The 23927-nt window shown below is 56.3% G+C and overlaps 1 protein-coding gene across 5 annotated transcripts; it reads left to right on the top strand.

The window, feature by feature from the left end:
• The first annotated feature begins 929 nt into the window (after positions 1-929).
• Positions 930-23716, top strand: TRIOBP (TRIO and F-actin binding protein). 5 transcript variants are annotated; one of them, XM_040063047.2, is made up of 20 exons: positions 930-960; positions 2053-2257; positions 3579-3712; positions 5239-5679; positions 6452-6584; positions 6949-7932; positions 8186-8281; positions 13410-13466; positions 13787-13855; positions 14266-14355; positions 15181-15290; positions 15740-16295; positions 16897-17007; positions 18997-19144; positions 19644-19755; positions 20231-20390; positions 20724-20837; positions 21128-21214; positions 22065-22222; positions 22918-23716. In XM_040063047.2, exons 2-19 carry the CDS (start codon positions 2144-2146, stop codon positions 22218-22220), a joined length of 3672 nt encoding a protein of 1223 aa, XP_039918981.1. In that variant the 5' UTR covers positions 930-960; positions 2053-2143; the 3' UTR covers positions 22221-22222; positions 22918-23716. The 5 variants fall into 5 exon arrangements, with proteins under 5 accessions (XP_039918981.1, XP_039918984.1, XP_039918982.1 ...); XM_040063048.2 differs by lacking the exon at positions 930-960 and adding an exon at positions 998-1051; XM_040063050.2 differs by lacking the exon at positions 5239-5679 and having other exon boundaries at positions 938-960.
• The last annotated feature ends 211 nt before the right edge of the window (positions 23717-23927 follow it).

Raw genomic sequence — 23927 nt, 5'->3', positions numbered from 1 at the left:
ATGAGAACTTTCATGGACTAAAAGGGAGCTGAATAATGGGTTGTATGGGGTAGATAGGTTTGAGGGGTGGATTGCAGACTGCTCTTAATGAATAAACAAAAAGTGAAATTGAAATTTTTCTAACTGTCACTAGCATGGGGAAGAGGAGTTCGAATTGTAGAAGGAGCAGCGGAGGACAGATTTTAAGGACGTTATGCTAGAAATAGCGAGGGTCAGGCAGGGCTTCTGCTGGGTAGGTACAGCCCACGTTAAAACAAATCTCCGCGTGCTGTGGGTAGGCATGACCCCCTGCTGGAGCTGCGTTGGGACACGGTGGCGTTTCGCTCTCTCAGTGCTCGCGGTAAGTCCGCTGCCTTGGCATCTGTTTCGGCTTCGGGATAACTAACTCTCGGGGCGCTGCCTGCGGGGAGCGCTGGGGAAGCCCCTCGGCAGGCGGTGAGGCGGTCCCTGGGGAGCTGCAGCCGAGGGGAATGGCCGGGGGCCGAGCGGCAGCGCGGTGCCGCGGCGCGGGCCCGGCCCCCGAGCCGAACCCGGGCCCCGAGCCGAACCCGGGCCCCGAGCCGAACCCGGGCCCCGAGCCGAACCCGGCCCCCGAGCCGAACCCGCCCCCGAGCCGAACCCGGCCCCCGAGCCGAACCCGCCCCCGAGCCGAACCCGCCCCCGAGCCGAACCCGCCCCCGAGCCGAACCCGGCCCCCGAGCCGAACCCGGGCCCCGAGCCGAACCCGGCCGCGGCCGCTCGATCGCCCGCCCGCTGCCCGCGACACGTGGAGCCCGCGCCCGGGGGCGCCAGCGCCGCGCGCCGCCGCCGGCCACTCAGGAGGCGGTATTCAAATCACTGTCCCGCGACAGCCAATCAGAGACGAGGGGCGGGGTCTCGCGCCTCGCGGTTCCCACGGCGAGCTTCATTGAGGGGGAGCTCGGCGGGCGGCGAGGCGCTGGGAGCCCTGGGGAAGCCGAGGTACTGGGGATACTGGGAGGTACTGGGAGCGCTGAGCACGGCCGGCTGCATGCGCGCCGCCGGCCCTGGGAACCACAGCATTATCCTGACGGTAGGCCCCGAGGGCTGTGGGGAGTAATGATTTGCCCGTCAGGCAGTGGGGTACCAGGGGCTCCAGCCACGAGTGGCAGTCCGAGGGCAGTGGTGTGCAGCGATGCTGGAGTGCTTTGTGCTGCACCACTGGCAGGGGAGTGCTTAGGCTCCTGTCAAGCATTTTGTGTGAACAAGTCAAGCAGACATGCCTCAGTGAGAGGAAGGATGCTGCGAGGCTGGTACCTAGTGCAACTTGCTGTACTGAAAATGAGTGCACTGACAAACAAAGATTATAGCTTTGTTTTTGGCATTGACGCTTGGCCTTGGTTGTTTTGAGGACCAGCCATAGCTTTGATCAGCTGCTCTGACTCAAATGTCCAAGTTTAGGATGCCAGTGGCATGTTCTCATCTCAGATGCTGGTCTGATTTCCTGTTCTTCTGTCGGTGCTTCCTCCAGGCAAATTAAGTAGAACCCTCCCAGCTCATCCTCAAATCCGAGGACTCACTCTCAAACCCTGCAGGACAGAGGAGGTGATGGTGGGCAGGATGCTTGCAAAAAAACCGAAATATGGATCCCAGCCATCATGCTAGCAATGCTTGTTAACCTTCGCACTTTTGCAGTCCACTCTCCTACAGGCCTCAAAATGTTAGTATGATTAACAAGTTTAGGAAGAGTCTCAGTGGGTTTCCAAATTTCCTAAACTGCTTAGAGCTTTATGACCAACATGATTAAGAAGAAAGTTATAGATTTTGTGCCTTTTAAGAGAGAAATAACATTTCCATCAAACGAAATAGTAGAACATGTGCATCATTCCTTCCGTTCACAAGGACTCTGAAACTGAGGGGTTTCAGCAGTTGTTTCAGGGTGCAGTGCCCCTTCTAAACGAGGTCCCTGCTAGAGCACATTCTTCTTTTATTATCTGTATTTATATGGATCACCTTGTGAGTTCCCTTTGATTCCAGTTTTGACAGTTGGGAGCAGCAAACTTCAGTCTGGAAATAACATTCCTGCTTCCACAGCTTCTTCTGCTGCTGTTCCTTCCTCCTTTTTCTCCTGGCTGGCCCCTGCCAGTAGCCCATCAGCCAAAGATCTTCGTCCCTGCTGTGCACAATGTCTGGTTCAGTGGATGACGTACCTTGCATGAACTTTGAAGCCAACGTATTTGCAAAGAGCCTGTGCCAGCACTGTTTCCGAGCCGCAGGGGCTCACCAGCATGTTATCCAGGTGAGCTTCTCCATCCCACCTGCAGGCTGTGAATACTTCATTAAGGGCCTCTTTGTTCTATACTGGGACTCCACCCGCCTTTTTAGAGACAGAAATCCCCAAGACAAAGGCTCGGCCAGGATTTCTAGATTTCTTGTCGAGGAAAACCTCTACGGGTAGAGAGCCTTTCCAGGCATAGGAATGCTTAATTTAACTGTGCCAGACCAAACCTAGGAACCAATGCTTAGCAGGAAAGTGCTGGACACTGGATACAAGGGGCTTGATAGACCCTGGAAGGGAAAGCAGGGGTGTCACAGATTCAAAGCTACAAGGAGGGAACTGGGCACTGGCAGAGCAGGGACTCACCCTGTATTAATCTCTGCTTGACGCTTGCTGGCATTTACAGCTTTGCCTCACCTTAAATATTGTCCTGGTCGATTCTCTGTGGCCTCAGCTGTTGGCTTGGGGCCAGGGCTCAGTTCTGTCCCTGTGGCAGCTTCAGAAAGCTGTTCCCGGAGGTGAAGACGGGAGAGGGATAAATCTCATGGGGTTTTGGGCTCCAGATACCTTGATCCAACATGATCCTTTGGGACAGGCCTGGATACACAAGCTACTTGGCTGTCTCCGACTGGGCAACAGCTGGTTTCATGTTCACAGCGGGTTTCGTGTTGTTTGACGTCCTTCAGGAGCGACTGGCCAGAGATGATGAAATAGTAATGAGCCTCCCTCTCTCTTTCTTGCCCTCTCCCCCTCTCCTCCTGGCCTTGGGCCCTCTAAGGTTACCTCAGCCCTTCACCCTCGATCTGCTCAGAGCTGTCACCTCTGAGCGAATCCTGGCGCGGGTGAGACGCCGGAGGGGAGGCGGCGCAGCCGGCTCCCCGGAGCCTCCCCCGCTGCTGCTCATAAGCCCCGCAGGTAACTGGGGCGAGGGAGGATGCTGAGACGCCTGCAAGCCCTGACAGAGAGAGGCAGAGGCTGGGACTACAGCCTTTTCTGCAAAAATCTTCCTTCCTCTTGGCTCTACTGCCTCTCCCTGAGCTATCCTGCTGGTGGGGGAGAGCGGCTACCAGCAGCATCAGTGCCAACATGGGGGGGCAGTTTCCCTGAACCGTCATCCACACATGCAGTCTCTGGGATGTCTGCAGCATTCAGCATCAAATAGGAGCGTGCTGGGCCTCTCTGGCCTCTTGATATAGGAGAAAAATCTCAGCGGTGGGCTGGGAGAGATATCAAGATCCCTGGAGGCCAGGCTGCCCTTGGAGGAGGTAGAAGAAGCAGGCATTTCCAAGGGGCAGCTTCATCCTCATCCTTGGCACGCTGACAGCGCCCTTTTTCCTCGCAGGATCATGCCACAGAGGTCACAGGGAGCGATGCCTGCAGCGACGCAGCCCCAGCAGAGCCCTGGGACTCCCTCCATATTTTAGCCCCGCAGTGTGAGGTGTACGTGTGCGTGGGCCCAGCGGAGGGCACGGAGCGGTGAGTACCGGCCGGGAGCCCCTTCGGTGGGGAGAATGGAACGGGGAAGCGGGAAGCCAAGCAGGGGGAAATCAGCTGCCTTTTCCCTGATGCTCTGCAAGCTGCTGCCTGGGAAAAAGGACTGAGAAACCCCCATGCCATGCCCTCTAACCATTCCTCTGGGCGGTCCCTGGAGAGGTCAGGGGGGCCCTGAAAGAGTCTCCTTCGTCCTCATTCCCTCCAGAGCAAGGCTGGTGGTCTCAGGATGGGCTCTGCCAGCCTCTGCCCATTCAGCAGAGAGTGAGTCAGTTTGGTTTCTGCTGCCAGTGCTGTCACTCACCCCTAAGCTCTGCGGGCTGTGCTGACCACCAGCTGTCCTCTCTCCCTGCCCCACAGCTGGCACGAGAGCAGGCGATATCCCCCACTCAGCCCCGGAGCTGAGGGTGAGCACAGAGAAACTGGCACCGACCCCAGCGCCTGTGCCGAAGCCAACTCCACGCTTGCCAGGGTGAGATGGGGATCTCTTGTGGTTTGGGTTATTTTTGGTCTCCCCAGCTCCCTTGGCCCTTCAATGCCACTTTTGCAGGGCCCATTCAGCAGGTTCCTAGGCACACAGACGTGTTGAATTTGTCCCTCTGCCTCTCCTGCCTTGGGCAGACAGAAGAAGGAGCCCATCATGTGCAGGGAGGTGGATTTGATGATCATTATGGGTCCCTTAAAACTTGAGATATTCTATGATTCTAAGGTCCTGAGATGCAAGGGGCCATCATCTGAGACTCTCAGTCCCCACTGAGGAGGCTATCCCACTAAAGAGCTTATGAGATTTGCTCTTGGATACTCCCATGTGGACTTTTCTGCGTTGTTTCTTGCCATCATTGGTCTGGCATCATGTTATACTCACACAGCTCCTCTTCTGGTTCCTTTTTACCAGCAGCTTTGGGCTGAACAGCCTGTAAGTTTTCAAATATACTTTTACCTTCTTCCAGCCCACAAAAGCTACTAGTCCCCATTGCAGAGATCCGCCCTATCTTGTCTCCCAGGAAGGGGAAATGACCCGGTTGTGGGACAACACTTTGGGATCAGGCAAACAGGACATGATGCGCTACTTGGGCCACAAGGAGGAGGTGCAGTCACGAGCCCCACAGACAGACAGACCCAGGTGGGCTCAGCCTATTCCCTCTGGATCCTGGGTGAAAACTGAAGTCCAGGGCTTTAGGAAGGAAATCTGTCCACTGAAAGCAGGTACTCTTGGTTTGCTCCTGCGTGAGATCCTGGTTCTGGTTTGCTGTCCATCCAGGGGTCTCTGAGATTCAAGGCAGATCTCTGTTTAGATTTATCTAATTCTAGTCCCAGGAAGTGTTCAACACATCCATGGGCACAATGTGAGAGTTCATCTGTGTGTGTGCTGACTGTGAACCGTGGGCATCTCGGGCGCTCTCTATCTGCATGGTTTGGCACGCCCTCGGCTCAAAGTGCTGTGTTCCAGTGCTCCCAGCCTGCCTCGAGGGAGTCTGGGTTTTATCTCTGCCCTCCTGGACCATTTCTAGCTCTCCTCCGAAGACCTGCTTTGCCGTGGATGTGGTGGCATCCCGCGTCGCTCACGCCTCCCCCAGTAACGGCCTTCTCCCCGTCCCAGAGCACCATCCTGCCAGCCAGAAGCCTGAGGAGAGCTGGTCAAAGCGCCGAAAAACTGACCCTCCCTGGGCGTCCACCCTGCTGCGTGCCCCAGCTGTCTCCGCGCCGGCCCGCAGTGAGCTGCTGGGGGGCGGGGGGCACCTCTCTGGCCCCCGGGTCCGGGAGTCCCACAGGCACTCTGGCAGCGGGGGTGCTGAGGGGCGGCATGGACTGGAGAGGCAGGAGTACACGGTGCTGGCAGACCTGCCCAAGCCCAAGCGCCTCAGCCAGCGGGACGCTGTTGACCGCTATGGCTCCCGGACACTCAGCCCTGGCCGAGTGGAGGTGGAGAGGATGTTTGGATGCGAACGCAGGTGAGAAGTAACGGGACTCCACAGTGGGCAGAGGCAGGGGGTTGTCCTTTTATGCTGTTGGGGGGCCCCCACCTCTGAATCGCCGTGCTTCAGGGGGAAGGCAGGGCTAGATGGCAGAGCTCAGCTTTCAGCTGCGCTTAAATTTCCCTCAAAGCAAGGGCTGGATCTAGGCTCAAGAGCCTCATCCATTGCGGCACGCGGGCAGCTGAAGCTGTTGGAAAGGTGGACTTGAGCTGCACTGCTAGAAGGGAGCAGCCCACCTTCCTCATTCTCACAGCCACCTGGAAGCTGCAGGACGTGCTGCAAAACAGGACTCCCCACAGTAAAAGGGGAAGGAAAGAGGTGTTCCCCAATCCCAGCATAAATAGCTCCCCAGGGATTCCACATTTACTGTAGGAGCCACTCAGGAAATTATGGGGGATGCCAAAAAGTACCCAAGTAGCTCTTTTAGGCTTTAGCTGGAGGAGCAAGAGCAGCTCCAGTACTGGTAGCACAGGGCAGGAGGGGACATAAAGAGGGACAGGGAAAGTATCCTAGGCAAGTGGGTGGGATGTAAAGATGGCGGGAATCTTGAGGAATAGTGTGAAGACATGGGTGAGGCAGCAGGATATGAAAGCTGAGGTGGTTGATGAGGACAGGGGGCGGCTACGGCACACACAGTGTCTGGGGCAGGTGGATGTCTGGGGGTCAGGCTAAGGTGGAGCGGGGTTTGCACGGGCTCTGCTTCCAAGCTGAGCAGGGTGGCAGCTGGACCAACTCTGTGTGCCCACAGGAAATCAGAGACGCTGGAGGCCTTCCAGGCTCTGGAGGAGGGCCGTGTGGACCGGCTGGATGGCAAGACGCCGGTGCCACCCAGCAAAGGCCACCTAACTCGGAGGCGGTCCAGCCCCAACCTGCCCAGGGAGGTGAGGCTTGTCTGGACACCAGGACCTCATCGCAACTCTGCAAGCCGAGTTGCTTTTTCCTGTCACATTTTCCTCTACTTCTGCCACATACTTCTCTCTTTCATTCCCCTTCTCCCTCTTCCCCTTCATCCCAGCTCTCCCTCTGTCATGGAGTGGGACCCTTGGCTCTTAAAATGCAGCAGCCCTTTCACCGTTCGGGTGCAAGAGGCTTCTCTACAGTATGGACCGGCTCCATGCACACAGGAGTGCAACTGCTCTTTGGGGAGCCATTTAACCAAATCACCTTCCCGCCCTAATCCTATCTTGTTCTGCTCATTGGCACTTTTTTAAGAGGACTCCCTGCTCTCTCTCCCCTGTGACCCAGGGTCAGCGACTCTCCTGGCAGCTTGAGCAGCGCAGCAGAGACCCCAAGGAGCCCCAGCGTTCCCTCAGCCCAGCTTGGCACCCCAAGAAGGCCAGCAGGACCCGGGATGACTCCCCACGCCCTGCCAGCCCTGGCTGGCTGCTGGAGAGAGGTAGCCGGAGCCCACGCTCTGCAAGCCCAGCCTGCAGATTGGAGAGGAGAGCAGGGGAGTCCATGAACCCTCCCTGTCGCATTGAGAAAAGCTGGAGAAGCCGAGGGGAGCCTGCCTGCCCCCCAAACTCAGACAGGGGTCAAGCCACCTGGCAAGCAGGGGGTATACGGCCAGCACTGGAGAAGAAGAGCCGAGGGGATTTCCTGCACTCCACAGGTGCTGGGAGGGGCTCAGATAATGTCAGGCTGAGCCGGGCAGGGCCACCACCACGGTCCCTCAGTCCCGGGAGACATACGGAGAGCACAAGGAAAAGCCAAAAGGAGATCTCACTTCCCAGCTTGGTGCGAGGGGCAGAGAGGCAACGAGTGAAGCCGGGGGAGCCGCTGCACCTTGCAGGGCCCAGGAAGCCATCCGAATGCAGCTGGCAGAGCCTCCGGGAAAAGCTGACATCCTCCCAGCCCGGAAAGGGCACCAGCAGTGACGGGAAAGGCCGAGGCAAGCCCCTGTGCCTCGCAAGCCCAACACAACCAGTGGAGCAGGACTGGAGGGGCCGGGGGGATGCCCACCAAGCACAGGCGTGGGAGAAGGACTGGAAGCGCCAAGAGATGCCCGTGTGCCGTGCAGATGGGATGCGCCAGCTGGAAAGGGACTGGAAAAACCCTGCGGGATGTCTGGATGTGGGACTACAGACAGATGACAACTGGAAAAGGCCTGAGAGTCCAGCACAGCATCTGGAGGAGAACTGGAAGGGTCCTGAGCACACACGAGATACACACAACCCTGAGAAACCATTGGAAACTGACTGGGGGAACAAGAGTCTTCTCATTTACCATGTGAGTAGGGCAGGAACCAGAGGTGATGGGGACCCTACAAGGCCTAAAATTGGCAACCATAGACTGGGTGGGTCCCCTGGGTTGCAATTCTGTGCACCCTGATTCCCTGGGATCCTCCGGGGAAACTGTACTGCCCACCTGGCACTAGGAGGAGGGAAGATGCTTTCTTCCCTGGCCCACACCAGGAGTCAGATGCTAGGACCTGGTGAGGACTAAACCCCAATGGCTTCAGCTCCTGCTTTCTCCCCTGCAGCCACAGCTGGGTGGAAGCACCTTCCCACCGCAAAGCAGCACTGGCTCCTCAGGAAGCCCGCAGCCACATTTGAATGCCAGTAAGAAGCGCAACAAGGTAGGAGCCAGGCCCTGGGAATTGTGAGGAAGGGCAGCTGCTCTTCTCCGGGGGTCACTGTGTGCAGGACCTAGGTCTCCAGAACTTGACCTGAGCAGGTCCAGCATGGTGCTGCCTTCCCAAGTCCTGAACGATGTGCTCACTAGCACTCCCATGCACTTTGTCCTTCAACCATTTCTCAAGTGGGGAAACTGAGGCACAGAGCTTTTTTATAAAGCCAGAGAAGGGCAAACAGTAGACTTGGGACTAAAATCTCAGTACAGCTGCTTTCCTTTGCTTTATTATTAGCCAGTGCTCTGATGGCCCGGAGGGTTTTACAGAGATGAGGTAGTCTTTAGTGGTGTGAAAGAGGATAAGGTGTATTGTGTTGGCATTGCAGCAGCATTGGAGGGTTGCAGAAAGTATTCCAGGAGCCCATGCAGCTGGCAGCTGCACACGAGTGCCTGCCTCTGTCTCCCTCTGTGCACATCAGTCATCTCAGCCAGGTCATCCTCTGCTAGGACCTGGCTTTGTTCTTTATACAAGGACAAACTCTGGCCAGGAAAGAGGCTGTAAAAGGCCTCTGAAACTCAAAAGGGTTGACATCCTTTCCCTCACTTCCCTGCATCAGGACAGAGAGGAGCCCAAAGCCCTGAGCTCAGCCTGTTCAGCTGAGCCAGATCGCTCCACCTATGCCAGGTTTCTTCAGCACTGAGCTCTGGCACCTTCCCTTTGCCTTGCAGCAAGAAGCATCACCTTGGTGTGATTGCACAGTAGAGCCCGGCATTTTGTGATGCACAGTCCCTCTCCCCGTTTCCTTTGGGACCCTCTCTAGCAATTCCCTTTCCTGAGTGAGGCCAGCTGCTGTGGCTTTCCAGGGCCACCAGAAATCTCCCCGTGACCTCCTACCACCCCTGCCACGAGCCCAGAGAGGTTCGGTTGGTCGGATAAAACCGAGCAGCCCCAGAAGCCAAGGCGAGCACTCCATTGTGCGCACTGCTGAATATCCCTGCCTGCGAAAAATCCCAGCCTGAGCGGAAAGCCTGCCTCGGTAAGGGCTGGGCTCCCGGCAGTCCCGGGGCTGAACCCGACCCTCTCAGGGCTTCACCTTTCCCGGGCCAGCGCGGCGGGGAGGGGACACGGCTCAGCCCCGGCATCGGCCGCCTCCCGCCCGCAAGGCCGCGGCGCCCCCGCCCCTTTCCGTGCGCCCGGGGCCTCGCCCGCCCCGCCGGCTCCATTGGCTGCGGGCGGTCGGGGCGGTGGCGGCGGCTGCCATTGGCCTGCCCGGGTCCTCCCAGGAAGTTCTGAGGAAAGAAAAGTTTTTGGGGGTGGTTTTCTTCCCCCCCTCCTTTCCTTTTCCTTTTTTTTTTTTTTTTTCCTTTTGCAAAAAAAGAAAAAAAAAAAATAGAAAAAGGAAAGAGGCGCGGGGATCGCGGGGCGGGCGGCGGAGCGGGCATGGTGGGGCCGCGGAAGCCGCCCGGGCGCTGAAGCCGTCCCGCCGCCCTGGCTGCCAGCGCCCGGCCCCGCCGCGACCCCGGCCCCGCCGGCAGCGGCGCCCCCGCCATGACGGTGAGTCGGGGCTTGGGGTTGGGGTCCTGGCGGGTGACGATCGCGGGGACTCCTCCTCGGGAGCCCGGGGGATCGCAGCTGTCAGCCGCCGCCTCCGGGGGACTCTGGTCCCGGGACTCGAGGCTGCGGCGGTTCTTCCTCGGCTCCCTTCTCCATATCCGCCGGGGTCCACCCAGAGCTCCCCGTGGCCGCTTCGGCCCCGGTGGGCACCACCGCGCCCCGATAAGCTTGAGCGAGCGCCGGGCTGATGCCAGGCCAGCTCGCCGCACCTATGACCGCAGTCGGATGCGAAATTGGTGTCCCCCCGGGCGGGGAGAGCTCCTGCTCCCTGCGGGGAGCGGATGCGGTTTGGGGCAGGGAGCATCCCAAGCCCTGGGGCGAAGCTTCCTTGGCAGAGGCGGCTGCCGGCCGCGGGCGGGGTAATGGAGGTGACAGGCTGGGCTGTGCCCGCCGGCAGTTTCCATGGGGGCGGTGGGAAAGGGAGAGCCCGCCGCCCGCTGGCTCTTCTCACTGCACGTGTAGTTCGGGAGCTGCGTGTGTGCTCCAGTTGCTTTCACCCAACTAAGCTGGAGCGGTTTTGCTTTGTGTTTTGGCCTGGGGCCCACGCCTCATGAGGCGGGTTCCCTTTTTAGAGGAGAGGAGACATTGTGCTTTCCGGGAGGCTTGAGAGCCCCTTGCACCATCTCCCGGAGGGGAGAGGAAGCAAGCAGTGCCCCAGAACCTGCAGCGCTGAGGAGCTTTTGGGAAGAGCAAGAGGCACGGTGATGACAAAGGCTGGTGATGAAAGGACACACCTGACTATCCTGCTCGGACACTGAGCTTTCTCAGCCTTCCGCAGCCTCTTCTCCACTTATCCATCCTGGCGCCTCAGTGCTACCCAGGAGCCATTCCTTTCCTCCCACCCTGTCCCTTTTCCTTCTTTGGTGTTTACATTCTTCGGATACTTACAGACTGTTATCACCTTCCCTGTAGCCCTTCTTCAACCAGAGCAGGCAGCTGCCGCTCCTTAACCTGCTCTTGCAAGCCAGTCTTTCCAGATATCACCGATGTTCCCAGCTACCAGAGACCCCCTCCGGTGCCTCTGCCTGGCTAGCTGTGGGGCTGAACATAAAACTCTGATGGGTACGGATGCAACTGGGCGAAATCACTGCCGCCGCCTTCCCAGCCATCCGCAGGGCCATGCCTTTTGCCAGGGGTGCATCCTGCCACATCATTGCATCTCTGGCACCCGGATCTCTTCCAGCAGCTCGGCTTTCCTGGATGTTTCCTCCTCCTGCTGCTGGGCCATTTCCTTTGGATAAGGGTTTCTGTTTGAACCCCGTGCTCTTCTCTGATGATATCCTCAGCTTTTTATGCTGGATGAGGAAACTGGATTTAGTTGTGGGGAAAGGGAAGAAAAATAGCTTTAAGCACTTTGTGTATTGACTGAGGCCTCAACTTATGGTACTGACCCCACTGTGACAAGAATAGTTCAAAGACAATTCTGTAGAGCTGCAGCTCCGTGTCTAGGGCTGGCAAGGAAAGCAGAAACCCTGTGCAGTTTGACTGCTTGGGAAAAGCCCTCCAGGGGGATTTTCTGGCCCCAGTACTGCATTTGGGGCAGCAGTTCTGGCAGGACTTCATGGCAGTTTTTCCAGCGGCATGCATCATGTTAATATTAATTATTTTGGCACCTAATGCTTTGGGATTGTAAATCCTCAATAAGATGAGACCCAGCTGATCTGTATGACAGCCCCACTCTCTCCCTATATTGTTTTTCTGCCTCCGTGGAGCCTGCCCATCTTTTCCCTCTTCTGTTGAGCACACATGCGTCCCAGGAGGGAGGTGGTTGTACTTTGATGTTTTGTCTCCTTTCCTTCCCTCTCACCACTCTGAATTCAGAGCTGGAGTTTAAGTCACCGGACTGGAAGGAATAACGGGAAAAAGGGTGGAGCTGCTGCCGCAGAGAAAGAATTAATTTTTGGGGTGCTTTCTCAGGGCAGCAGTGGAGCCACCACAAATCTGGGTTGATGGGGATGCATAAATCCCCCTTGTCTCCTAGCTACCAGAAGTGCCTGTTGCCTCAGCAGGAGGTGAGGTTTGGGAGCTCCCCCACGTCCTTTCGCTCTGGTTTCCCTCCCATCCCAGGGAGCTCGGGACTGCTGGATGCTTCTGGCCGGGCCTGAAGCTGCAGCAGGCGGTGACCTCCCCTTGGCAGGATTCCTTGCTCCTGCTTGAACCAATAGCCAGAGTGCCAGGGTGGGCTGGCACAAACTCGCCTCTTGCCGCCCCATAACCTTGGGTGTAACCCATGGGCAGCAGCTCAGGGAGATGAAAGCAGGGAAAGGCTTGGCCTGGCTGTACAGCCAGGGAGCTGGGCTTGTGGGGCAGCTGTGGCTGGCCGCTGGGCTTGTTCAGGGGATGTGGAATGGTCATGGGCTTGCTGAGCCACCTCCTTCTCACCAGCTCTGTCTCAGCTGGTGGTTGTGACACGTGGGGACTGCTGGTGGCTTCCACAGGACTGGCAGGTCCAGTGCTGGACCTCTGGTACCATCACTTCTCCAACACTGCCCCTGCCTGGTTTGGCTGCTGAAGAAGGGGCAGGTTGGCAAACTGATTTCCATGGGTGAGGAGGCATTGGACTCAGTTCTTGGATGGTGCAACTTCCTGGGAGCTAGCAGGGGTGGGAGGAGGGACCAGCTTGAGCCTGTTTGGCTGAGGGCGAAGCTAGAGAGAAAGGTTCTCCTGAGTCAGCTCTCTGGTGCTCCACCTTGGGAAGAAGATAAACTGGTTGGGATGCTGCACTGGCGACATGAGGTTAGGAGGAGGCAGAGAGTGTGTGGAAACTTCTTTGTGACACAGGGTAATCTGGGTGAAATTCTCTTCATCCTTATCTTCTGTAGCTGTGGCTGGGCAGAGGGCAGACTCTGTAGTGGGAGGGAACAGAAAGAGCTGGGTAAGAGAAAAACCCTCAGAATCTCAGAGACTGTTGAACCTTGGAGGGAGAGGGGAGAAGATCAAGCACTGACTTCATCTCTACCCTGGGGCACATCATTTAAAGTCAATGTGTTTTCACAGCTGTTGAATTGCCTCCTGTAGCAAGAGAAGTGAGAGCTGAGCTACTATGTTTTTAATAAATGATTGGTGGTGAAGTTACCAGAGGGACATAGCTCTGGGGCATGGACAGCCAGGGCTGAGACAAGGTGTTCTGGTTCTTTATGGCTTTGCCTCCATCTCTGAGGCAAGCCCCATTGGTGATGGTGGAGCACTCCCTTCTGCCCACTCTCCTTGTCCCTGCCTCCACCTCTCTGAATAAATACCTCTGAGGCACCTTGTGGAAACCTCTTTGCTGCATATTTTCCTTTACTTTTTTTTTTAAAACCTCTTCTCTTATCTCCTGCTTCCTCTTACAGGAACAGCTGCCTGCTGCTGAGAGCTATGCCCAGTTTTCTTTTGCCATAGGATCACATAGCCCCCTGAGTTTCCTAAAAGGCCGTTCCCATTCTTGTTCTGCCACAGGGGACTCACCTTCCACTCCCTGGCATGGAAAGCCCTTTTTGTGGGCCACTCCAAGACAGTAATTTTCTGTTTTGTTTTCCAGCCAGATCTCCTCAATTTCAAGAAGGGATGGATGTCCATCCTGGATGAGCCAGGAGAGGTAAGCCTCAGATAAGAGTCTGCCTCTTACCCTATCCCCTGCTGCTGGAGAGCCCCGTTGAGCCAGCTGATTTCCTTCCTCCTTGCTTACTGAGGTCTCTCCTGCTGGGAGAGGCAGTGAGAAACTTTTGGTGGAGGTGTCTCGCTCTGTCTGTGGACACAGAGGGTCACGAGGGGGATCTGGAAGGGAGGAGGGGGAAGAGAAGGCTGAGAGGTGATAGTGCAGAGCATCCCTCCTTGTTCCTACGCTTTCCCTGGTAACTGCCTATCCATTTCCCTCCTGTCTTTGCCCTTCCCTCCCCCTGCCCGATGCGCCTGCAGTGGAAGAAGCACTGGTTCGTGCTGACCGACTCGAGCCTGAGGTATTACCGGGACTCGAACGCAGAGGAGGTAAGCGTGGCCAGCCTGTCGCCAGCCCTTTCTTCCTTCCTGGCCAGGGGGGAGAGAAGCACAGCTCTGGTGTGACCAGGGACGAGCAACAGCACCACGTCCTCCTGAAGGATGGCAGAGGTGCCGAGCTGCTCTTCGCCAAGGGGAGGCGAAGAGAATGAGGGCAGGGTGGCAAGGTCTGGGGGGACTGTCAGAGGTGGGGAGGAGGGCTGGTCCTGTGGCTGGGTATCTGGGATGCTCTCCATCCACGCTGCTGGCAGCCCTTGGGTTAGAAGAGGCTGTGCTGGGGAACTGAGCCTGGTTTCCAAAGAGCTGAGCCTGGCTGCCAGGGAGCTGTGGGATGAAGGCAGAGGTGGCCTTTTTCAAAGCTGGCTGAGCACTGATGTCCTAGTGGGTGGCTGTGCTTGCAGGCTGACGACCTTGACGGAGAAATCGACCTCCGTTCCTGCACAGATGTGACAGAGTTTGCGGTGCAGCGCAACTACGGCTTCCAGATACACGTGAGTGTCCGGCACCGCCTGCACGGAGAGGCAGCACCGAGGGACGTGGGGTGGGAATGTGAGCTCCCTCCCTATGCTGAGGTGCTGAGAGACAGTTTATACAGATCTTGTGCCAGCGTGGTGGCCCAAGGTTGTTTTTTTGACACGTGCTCTGGGACATCAGGGCTGCCTGCCTGCAAAGGAAGGAAGGAGGAGGAGGCTTTGCAGGGCTGGCTGAAGGCTGTACTGGGGGCAATCCAGGAGCCAAGCTAAATGCCAGGAGTGTCTAAGTGACATGTTGGCCAGGGCAACTTTTCCACAGATGCAGAGGGGAAGTGGTGAGCACTGCAGATCTCGATGTAACCTGGCTGACCATGCTCTGAGTGACAACCTGTACCCTGGATCCAGTCCCAGTACCGTTCTGTCCTTGGCTATTTGTTGTAGCAGCAGGAGGTGGCTGCTAGGGCAGCATGAGAAGTGGTATTTCTGTGGGTGTGCAGCAGTGGACACTTCATGGTCTGGGTCTCCCTGTGCCCTGCTGCTGCACACCAGTGCCGGCACGTGGCACCTGAACAGATGGACTGCACCAGTGCATGTTTGGCCCAGTGTGCCAACAAGGTTTCTTTTGCCTTTGCTTGGAGATGGTCTCATGAGGGATCCCCCTCAAACACCTCCTGCATCTCCTCTCCCACCCCTCCACCTGTCCCCAAGAGCCTGAGACAGAGGGTGGCCCTTCTAACAGCCCAGCACTGGTGTATGCGAGTGGCTGTGGGTCTCAGGGAGCAAGAGGGAGCTGCTGCACATCCACTGGGTGCTGAGAGGGCCTCTGTCACCTCCCTGTTGCAGACAAAGGATGCCGTCTTCACCCTGTCAGCCATGACCTCTGGCATCCGGCGCAACTGGATCGAGGCCCTGAGGAAGAATGTGCGCCCAGTCAGTGCTCCAGACATCACCAAGTAAGAGCAGCCCAGTGCTGCTTGTGCTCTTCTCTCTTGCTGTCCCTCTACCCTGACTAGCAGAGGCGAGGAAGGCCCCCCTGGAAATCCCACCGCTCCCAGATCAGCCCTGCCCTCTGCTCCTTCTGAAGGTGGTTTGGTTACACTAGCCACTCACAGGGGTTGAGAATGTGATGGCTCCCTTTCTTGTACCTGCTTTCTTCCTCACCACATAAGTTTAGACTGGTTTCTCCACCAGCATAGCTGGAACCAGGGTGGATCCTTGCTGCCTGGTAGAGGAATCCGTTTCCCTGAGGGATGGGATGGTACAGGCCCAGCTCTGCGCTCGGGGTGTAGTTTTGTACGGCTGGGCTGAGTGAGGGTCTGAGCCTTGAGCAGTTGGCAGTGCCTCTGCTGGCATTCTTTCCCACATGGTGCCTCTCCTTCACCAGTTTGTGCTCTGCTTTCAGACTCCCTGACTGTGACAAGGAGAACTTCCGTAACTGTGTTCCCCAGAAAGGCTCACTCCGGACGGAGGAGCAGCAGCGTCCGGGCTCAGGCTCCGAGGGGAACTCAAAGGGCAGCCACTGGAAGGCGGATGGGCAGTGCCACGCCTTTGACTATGTGGAGCTGTCTCCCTTGCCACAAGACCCTGGAAATCAGGGGTCCCTGCAGAGGACGAAAGGGAGCTTGAGGAACTCCGACCGAGCTCCCAAGTATGAGGAGCTGGAGCGGGATCTGGCCATCCGTTCAGAGGAGAGGCGGAAATGGTTTGAGACCCCCGATGGCAGGGGCCCAAACAGCGATGGGCCAGCAGGAGACCCTTCCCGCAAGGCCGGGGAGCAGGACCTCCCCGCTCCTCCGCTTCTGGAGGACCAACGGATTCGTCTGAATGAGGAAATAGAGAAGAAGTGGCTGGAGCTGGAGCGCCTGCCCTTGAAGGACTTGCGGCGGGTGCCCTTGACAACACTGCTGAACCAGAGCAAGGGGGGACAGGGAGACACCCATGAGGCGCTGAAAAAGGAGGTAGGAGCATCCCTCCTCTCTGAAACTGACATTCTGGTGGCCCCTTAATGTGGTACCTGACTACAGAAGGCTCTGCAGGAGAGCAGGGCAGTGGTGCAGAGAGATGTTTGCTCTTTCTGACTCCTTGAGTGTACGGAAGCTTTTGGAGCCTGGTAATGCAAGGCTAGAGACCAGCTCCCACACACCTGCAGAGGTTCCCCAGAGCGTGTTTTGGTCCAGGGTAATTTATTTGGTGGCACTACTTGTGTGGAATCTGTGTTTCCTGGGCGTACATTCACAGCTTTTCCTCTCTGGCTATTCCCAAGCCTGCAAGCACTTCACGTGCCAGCCTTTGAAAGGAGCCACGCAGTGGTGGTTTCCTCCAGCATGGATCCACCTCTGAAAGCTGGGATGTCTCCTCCCTTCCTTACTGGCACTAACCAGGCTGGGGCTGGCTTTGCCAGTCCGATCTCTTGGCAGGCTGCTGGGGAAGTAGAGGCCTCCACTGGCCATGTGTTGTCCTCCCCACCCCTACGCCCGGGGTTTGGATGTGGCACGTTGGTCAGGCCATGGCACTTTTCCACCTTTGGCTGAACATCTTTCTCTGTTCTCCCTGGCACAGATCCAGTCACTGCGGGCACAGCTGGAGTCCTGCCGGGCCAGAAATGAGAGCCTTCGGGAGGCAGCAAAATCCCAGGGGGAGAGCCATGTGCCCCGAGGGTACATCTCACAGGTGAGTAGAGTGCGGGACCCAGCGCCTGGGGCTTCACTCCCAGTACCAGACTGGGAATTGCTGGCACGAAGCTCATTGCCCAGCAGGTATCGCTAATCGTTGGGTTGCCATGGTGACCCTAACTGGGCCCATTTGTAATCAATGTTAATTATATAAAAGCTGGTGCATGTTGCCTGGCCTTAAAGCGGCCAGAGTTAGAAAGGGAGAGAAGGGTAATTTGGGGAGAGGTGCAGGATCTGGGTCCTGCCTTGCATGTGGGCACAATGCTGTCCTGGGCCGTGGGGGTGAGTCTTCCCCCAGCTTGGGAATGGATCAGCAGCTTCATTCTGAGCCTCAGGTCGTTCCCTGGTGGTTTGCTGCTCACCACATGTGGTTCTTGCTAACTGGGGCTCCCGTGTGTCTTGTTAAAAAGCAGTCAGTCAGTCAGTCCCTGGGGACAGCCCGAGCCTTGAAGGTCACTTTGACAGTGTGGCCCATTCATTTGCTGGGACAGCACAGGCAGAATTTGGGAGAGCCAGCAAAGCAGAATTTTCTCGTGCTTCATCCTCTCACTTCTCTTTGTTTATTTATTCTCCCCTCTTGTGGGCTCATCCAAAGCAAGCAGGGTCACATCCCACAGGGATTTCCTGTGAGGAGGCTGCCATTTTACCATGCAGTGGGGTTTTCAGGGTGGACTTTACATGTTGGAAGATGCTGGGGCAGAGGGGGGTGGCAGGGCAGGAAATTGGGGCTGGTGAAGTCTGTTCCACACGGCTGGCTGCACCTAGCACAGATAAAGAAACCCATAAGCCCTGTAGCCCCAGCTAGTCTCTGTGTTTTCGTGATTTAATATTTACAGCTTACGGGCCTCTTTATGGTCAAAAAAAAAATTTAAAAAAGGCAAAAGCAGTGGGGAGGAACTTCCTTATCTTCCTAATAACTTGGCTCAAAAGCCAACATTTCACATCTGAGGCCAAACTTGGCCTTTCCCCAAAGGATTCGCTCTCTCTGTCTGCCAAGGGTTGCAGCTGGTCTGTGGATAGATCACTAAATTTATTCTCACCTTTCCCTCTGTTGTTCTGTGAAGCTTCCCAGCTTCCCTCAGCACAGTAGAGAGGAGTAGCCAGAAAGGGTTTGCATTCATACAACATGTTCCAGAGCCTTTTGTATGAGCCTTAGTCCTTAGTGGGGAAGGAATGGGATGGCAAGGAGCTGTTGGGGAATGTGATGACTTCCTAGCTCTCTGCTGACGTCCTTGAGGCCCAGGCTATTAATCATAGTGGCACGGTTTGTTGATGAACAACAAACAAATCCTTCCTGAGAGGCTCAGGGAGGTGCTGCCAGCATCTAGAGGGGGGTTGAAGGCGTAGTGCCAAGGTGGGAACCTCTTTGCTTTGCTCTAACTCGATTTGACCATAGCACTCAGCATAGAAAGAACCATCCCCTTGGTCTCAGAGCCATCAAAAAGGAGGGAGAGCTGTGTGAGGAGGATCCCTAACCATTAGGCTGTGGGGAGGGCTCTTTGGCAGCCTCCATTGTGTCACAGGGTAGTGCAGAGTGTCACTTTTCAGGAGAAGAGGCTCAGTTTTCATTGATACCAGGGGACGCTGCTTAATTTAAAAGGCAGATACGGAGATGCAGTTCCCACTGCTGATCTCTTCCAGCCACGCAGTGCAGCCTGGTGTAGGATTGGGACTGTGGTGTCGGGCATGTTATTCCCAGCTCTTGGACCAAGAGGGATGTTCCTGTCTCGCTGCTTTAGTTTTAAGAGCTAGAGGAACATTCTCCATCTGTAAAGCACAAAGGGGGGTTGCAAGATGTGTCTCCCTGTCAAATGCTTGTGTTCAGTGATTAAAGTGCCACCTCACTTTCAGAAGGAAAAGACTCTCCTGGGAAGTAGTCTCACTCCTTTCAAAATGTTCCTGGAGTTGTAGCCAGGTGCCTGTCCTGGCCCAAGCCCTTCCTTCTTCCCTCCTGGGTCTCTCACACCTCCTTTCCTTCTCACAACAGGAGGCCTGTGAGCGCAGCCTGGCTGAGATGGAGTCATCTCACCAGCAAGTGATGGAGGAGCTGCAGAGGCACCACCAGCGAGAGCTGGAGCGGCTGCGGCAGGAGAAGGAGCGGCTCCTGGCTGAGGAGGCAGCGGCAACGGCAGCAGGTAGGAGCAAACACCAAGCTGTGCCCCTGCTCAGCTGGGCCCCTCCTGCTTCTCCCCAGTGTCTCTTGCCAGAAGCCAGTTGTCCCAGTCATCGGGAGCCACACTGTTGACTGTACTGGTTTGAGGCTGGCGCTGCTTGGAGCACGAGCTTTGGTGCTTCTCACTCGTGTGGCACTGGTGGAGATGGGGTGGTAAAGATACTGAAAGAAATGGGGTCATGCCCCTGTGGATGGGTGGGAGGGGACTAGCACTTTCTTGTAGGTGGGCGAGGCAGAAGTGGTAGAGAGCTCCCACGGTGCCCTGTGTTAGTCCCCTTGGCAGCATGATGATCCTGGAGTGTGGAGACTGTGGGGAATACCCTGAGGGAAGAAGGGGAAGGGGGAATCTGCAAAGACTGATCTGGAAACTTGCAGTAGTGAGAGCTTAGCCAGTTCTCCAGTGTGTTTTTCATGAAGCTGGCACAGCCTGATCCCACATTTCTCATTGTCCTCCTCTGCAGCCATTGAGGCCCTGAAGAAAGCCCACCGAGAGGAAATGAATAAGGAACTGGGCAGGACACGGAGCTTCCAGCAGTGCAGCTCACTCCCAGAAGCCCTCCAGAAGCAGCACCAGTAAGAAAGCATCTCTCTCACTCCCCTTGTCCGATGACGCCACCTTGTGCCGCCGTCACCACACCCCACCTGCAGCTCTAGCCCTGTGCTTTTCCACCTGCCACTTCCCTAGCTCCCTCCTCAGGGCTCATGGATGCCCAGTAGTGGCTCCCAGGGCTGCTGCAGCTGTAGGGAAGGGAGGTTTGTCCCCTGCTTGGCATTTCTCCCTGTAGCACTTCTCTCATACCTATAGCTATTTCCCCTCTATTTTCTTTATGGAAAACTCCTCTATTTTTTCTGCATGGCTTGGAGCTCCAAGAAGCACCACGCTCATGTGGAGGAGTGTGGGAACGGAAGCTTGTGTTCATGGGGAACGTTGTCTTGTGCTAATGACGGATGTGGGCAGAGACTGGCCATGGCAGGGGGGAAGGCAATGCCAGGGGCCAGCAGCTGGCAAGGGTTTTGGGGCAGCGATGAGCTGGTGCCTCTTTGGCAGGTTGGACATGGAGTCGCTGAAGCGGGAGCTGCAGGTGCTTTCTGAGCAGTATTCCCAAAAGTGCCTGGAAATCGGGGAGCTCACCCAGAAGGCAGAAGAGCGGGAGCAGATATTGGAGCGCTGTCAGCAGGAGGGGAAGGACCTCCTCCAGAAAAATCAGGCAAGAGAAGAGCTTTCCTACCAGCAGAGAGGAGCATTAGGAGCATGTTCCTCCCTCATACAGCACAGCCCCTCTGTAAAAACTCCCCTATTTGTTCATATTTCTTCCCTTCTGATTTTATCATCAGAAAGAAAAAGATTTAGAGGCTATCTTGACTGTGGTGTTAAATATGGCGAGCGTATTCTGCAGGATGTGGATGCTGCCATTGCCTACGGATGCAGGGGATTACAGCAGGTCTCTAAGCTGAACAAGGGCTGCCATGAGGATGGAATGGTCAGGACAGTAGGAGATCTGAGCCATGGCTACTCTGATGTCTTTCTGCTTTGCCTGCAGGAGCTGCAGACTCGCCTCTCAGATGAAATCGGGAAGCTGCGAAGCTTTATTTCATCACGGGGCTCTGGGGACCGCGCTTCGCACAACAACGAGCGGAGTTCCTGCGAGCTGGAGGTACGGGGGTCCCCCTGGGTGCCTCCATCCCCGCCTGTCCCGGGGGTCTTCTCCTCTTGATGGCTTTGGCTTGGAGCAAATGGGAGGGGTGTGACGAATGGAGTGGGGCAGGAAGCAGAACGCAAGCCTCCCCTCCGCTGCTCTCTCAGGCTGCTTGCACCGTTTCCTGCCCCAGCCCTTCTGGCCCTTCCTTCCTTTTCCACCACCGCGCTTGCGCCAGGGCCTGCCGGCCTTTCCAAGGCGCTGGCTCTTGAGTCACCTCTGGTTCCTCTCCCCCTTCTCTGGCACAGGTACTGCTGCGGGTGAAGGAGAATGAGCTCCAGTATGTAAAGAAGGAGGTGCAGTGCCTCCGGGAGGAGCTGCAGATGATGCAAAAGGTTGGTGTTTTCTGGGAGCAATTGGGAAAGAGCAGGCGAGGGAAGGGAGGGAAGCAGCTGGGTTTGATGAGATGCTGGAGACAAACCCTCTTGTCGCCTGTGCTGCTTGTCCTTGCTGACTGCAGAGCACATAGCAGCTCCAACAGCACAGACTGGCATAGACTGACCTTGTACGAGGGAAGAGTCACAGACTTAACTGCTCGTTTGCACAGATGTGTGCACACATAAGCATGGACAAGACAGGAGGCCACCTCCTGCAAGTGGGAAACCTGGGTGAAGGCTGCCTGGCATTCTGCTTCCCCTAGTTGTCCCATCTCTGAGTGGACTTGTTTCCTTGGGCACCATTTCTTGGTGTGCTGCTCCCTCCACTGGCAGCAGCTCCTTCAGAGGAATTTTCAAAGGCCCCTGCCAAAGGGGAACCTGAAAGAGGCTTTGGAATTCAGTGATGCTCCAGGAGTTTATAACTTACATGAGGATTTAGCCATATAAGCAGCTGCACCCAGCTCTCTCAGTGGCCTGCATTCCTGTTGGGGTTATGTTTCCTGTATGGCTGTCCCACATGCACACAAGTCGTGGTAAAGCCCACATCACCTCCTCAACGTGATGCTGCAGATCCCTGCCACTGTGGGACCAGTGTCTCTGTGTTCTTCTCTGGCCTGTTATTTGCAAAGTGATACCTCCACGCTCCTCTTCTCGATGGTTTCTGCCTGGCCTAGATTGGGATGGGCTTCAAACCCAGGGCTAGCTCTCCCCTCCTCACCTGCTGAGTCTTCTGCTGGGCTCACCTTGCTGCCACCCTCCCTAAAATGAGCCCTGCAAACCTGCCTGACCCCTCTCCTTCCCCTGGCAGGACAAGAGATTTGCCTCAGGGAAATACCAAGATGTCTATGCAGAGCTGAATCACATTAAGGTGCGCTCAGAGCGAGAGATCGAGCAGCTGAAGGAGCACCTGCGCCTGGCCATGGCGGCTCTGCAGGAGAAGGAGTCACTGTGCAACAGCAAGTAGCGGTGAGCCTGGGGATGCTGGCATGTCCCCTGTGGGTGCAGGTGGCTGAGACTGGCTGCTGCAGAGACGTGGAAACTGCCACTTTCTCCTGCTCCGCTCAGGCTTGAAACTTTAGGCTTAAACTCATCCTTCTCTGCTTCTTGCATCCTCTTGGCCTGCACTGCTGGCCCTCCTGTTGTCCCTGATGTTCTGTGGGCCCTGCTCCCTTTTCACGGTGCTCGTGATACAGCCAGCACCAATCGCTGCTCATCCAGGCTGCTTGTGGGAGCCAGGCAAAAGCTGACCTTGGCCCCATGGCTTGGGTGCCAACGTGGGTGGATACACATTCCCTGTGTAGGCAGTGTATCTGTTCCCTTCACCTTTGAAGTGGTTTCCCTATCGCAGCACAGTAATTTTAGGTCTTCATCAAAGCAGGCCCAACTAGACCTGGTCCTTCTCCCATGCTCAGCTGCAGGCATCCCTGCCACATATGGGGGGGAGCAGGGTGACAGGAACAAGGGCATCCCGCTGTCCAGAGTGCTTCTATTTCTTGCTTGGATTGGGCTCACCCTGCTCTACCAGCGCTTGCTGATGGGTGTTGGGATGAGTGGGTCTGTAGCAGGGCACCAGACAGCCATCTCCACAGGGAGCTGAAGGGATGGCATTTCTGTGCTCACTGGAATCTTTCTAAACCATTTCTCGTTTTCTCTCTCTCTAGGTCTGCTCTACATTTGTTATCTGTTCTTGTTTTGTATTTGCTCCATTCCTCACTTGTGGGGAGAGGGAGGTTGAATTCCCATCCGTTACCACCTTGGCGAGGAATCTCACACACCCCTAACCTCCTCACTCCCCTCCCAAAGCTTTTTCAATGAACCCTTTTTGCCTGCATACCTCAGCACGTTGTTTGGACTGGCTCCTTACATGCACCTTTTTCAGGATTTTATATGTGAAAATTATATTTTATAGAGGAATTTTCTTCCCCGTGGAAAGGAGGGGAAGAGGAGGAGAAAAACTACTACATCACCAGCATCTTTCTAACCTGAAAAAGAGAACCTGTTTTTTTCCCCTTTCCTAGTCCCATTTCTCCTGGCCACACACAGCCACCTTTGGCCCGTATTCTCTCTTCCAAATGTCTCCACGGTCCCCCTGGGATGTACGGCAAGGACCATGCTCCCCCTCCCCGTGCCATCCCCAGGGGCCTGCGGAGAAGACACGCAAGCCATAGGAGGGAGCCGCCAGGGCAATCTGCCATGGATGTGCTTGCCCGAGATGGTTGAAAGAGGACACCTTGGCAAGAGTCCGCATGATCGAGCTCTCTCTCCGTGCCTGCCCTTTTGGCTCCTGCAAGAACCTGAACTGGCAGGAGCCCAGAGCCACGGGGCTTCTCCTTTCTGGAGAAGAGGAGCTGTGAGGCTGCTACCCGCCCAAGCCAATCTCCCCAAGGTGGCAGCTGCTGCTGCTCCGCGGTGCCCTTCGACTTTTAACTTAATAAAATCTTCCCCTTTCGCTGAGAAAAACGTGTTCCTTGAGAAGAAGGCTTGCCACGTGGCCCCGATCCAGTGGTGAGGGGGAATGTGTGTGTGGGGTGTGTGATTTTTTGAGGTTTTGGTGTATACTGTCCAGTTGCTTCCTTTCTTCAGGATTTGGTGAGGGGAAGCAGCAGGAGCACCCCTGGCCAGAGAGTGAGAGGAGCCTTGCAGTGCTGTTATCCAGCAGTTTGCCCTACCT

This window comes from Hirundo rustica, chromosome 4 (assembly GCF_015227805.2).
Source record: "Hirundo rustica isolate bHirRus1 chromosome 4, bHirRus1.pri.v3, whole genome shotgun sequence".
NCBI classification, from domain to species: domain Eukaryota; kingdom Metazoa; phylum Chordata; class Aves; order Passeriformes; family Hirundinidae; genus Hirundo; species Hirundo rustica.
Note: the sequence above shows the minus strand (reverse complement) of the source record. Positions and strands in the feature narration are given on the sequence as shown.

What these genes read in the sequence shown, in the direction of transcription:
- TRIOBP (XM_040063047.2), top strand. Translation starts at nt 2,144, where the DNA reads ATGTCTGGTTCAGTGGATGACGTACCTTGCATGAACTTTGAAGCCAAC. An exon ending in AGAGTCTTCTCATTTACCAT is followed by an intron (nt 7,933 to 8,185) that starts GTGAGTAGGGCA and finishes TCTCCCCTGCAG; the next exon opens with CCACAGCTGGGTGGAAGCAC. An exon ending in GGGACTCGAACGCAGAGGAG is followed by an intron (nt 13,856 to 14,265) that starts GTAAGCGTGGCC and finishes CTGTGCTTGCAG; the next exon opens with GCTGACGACCTTGACGGAGA.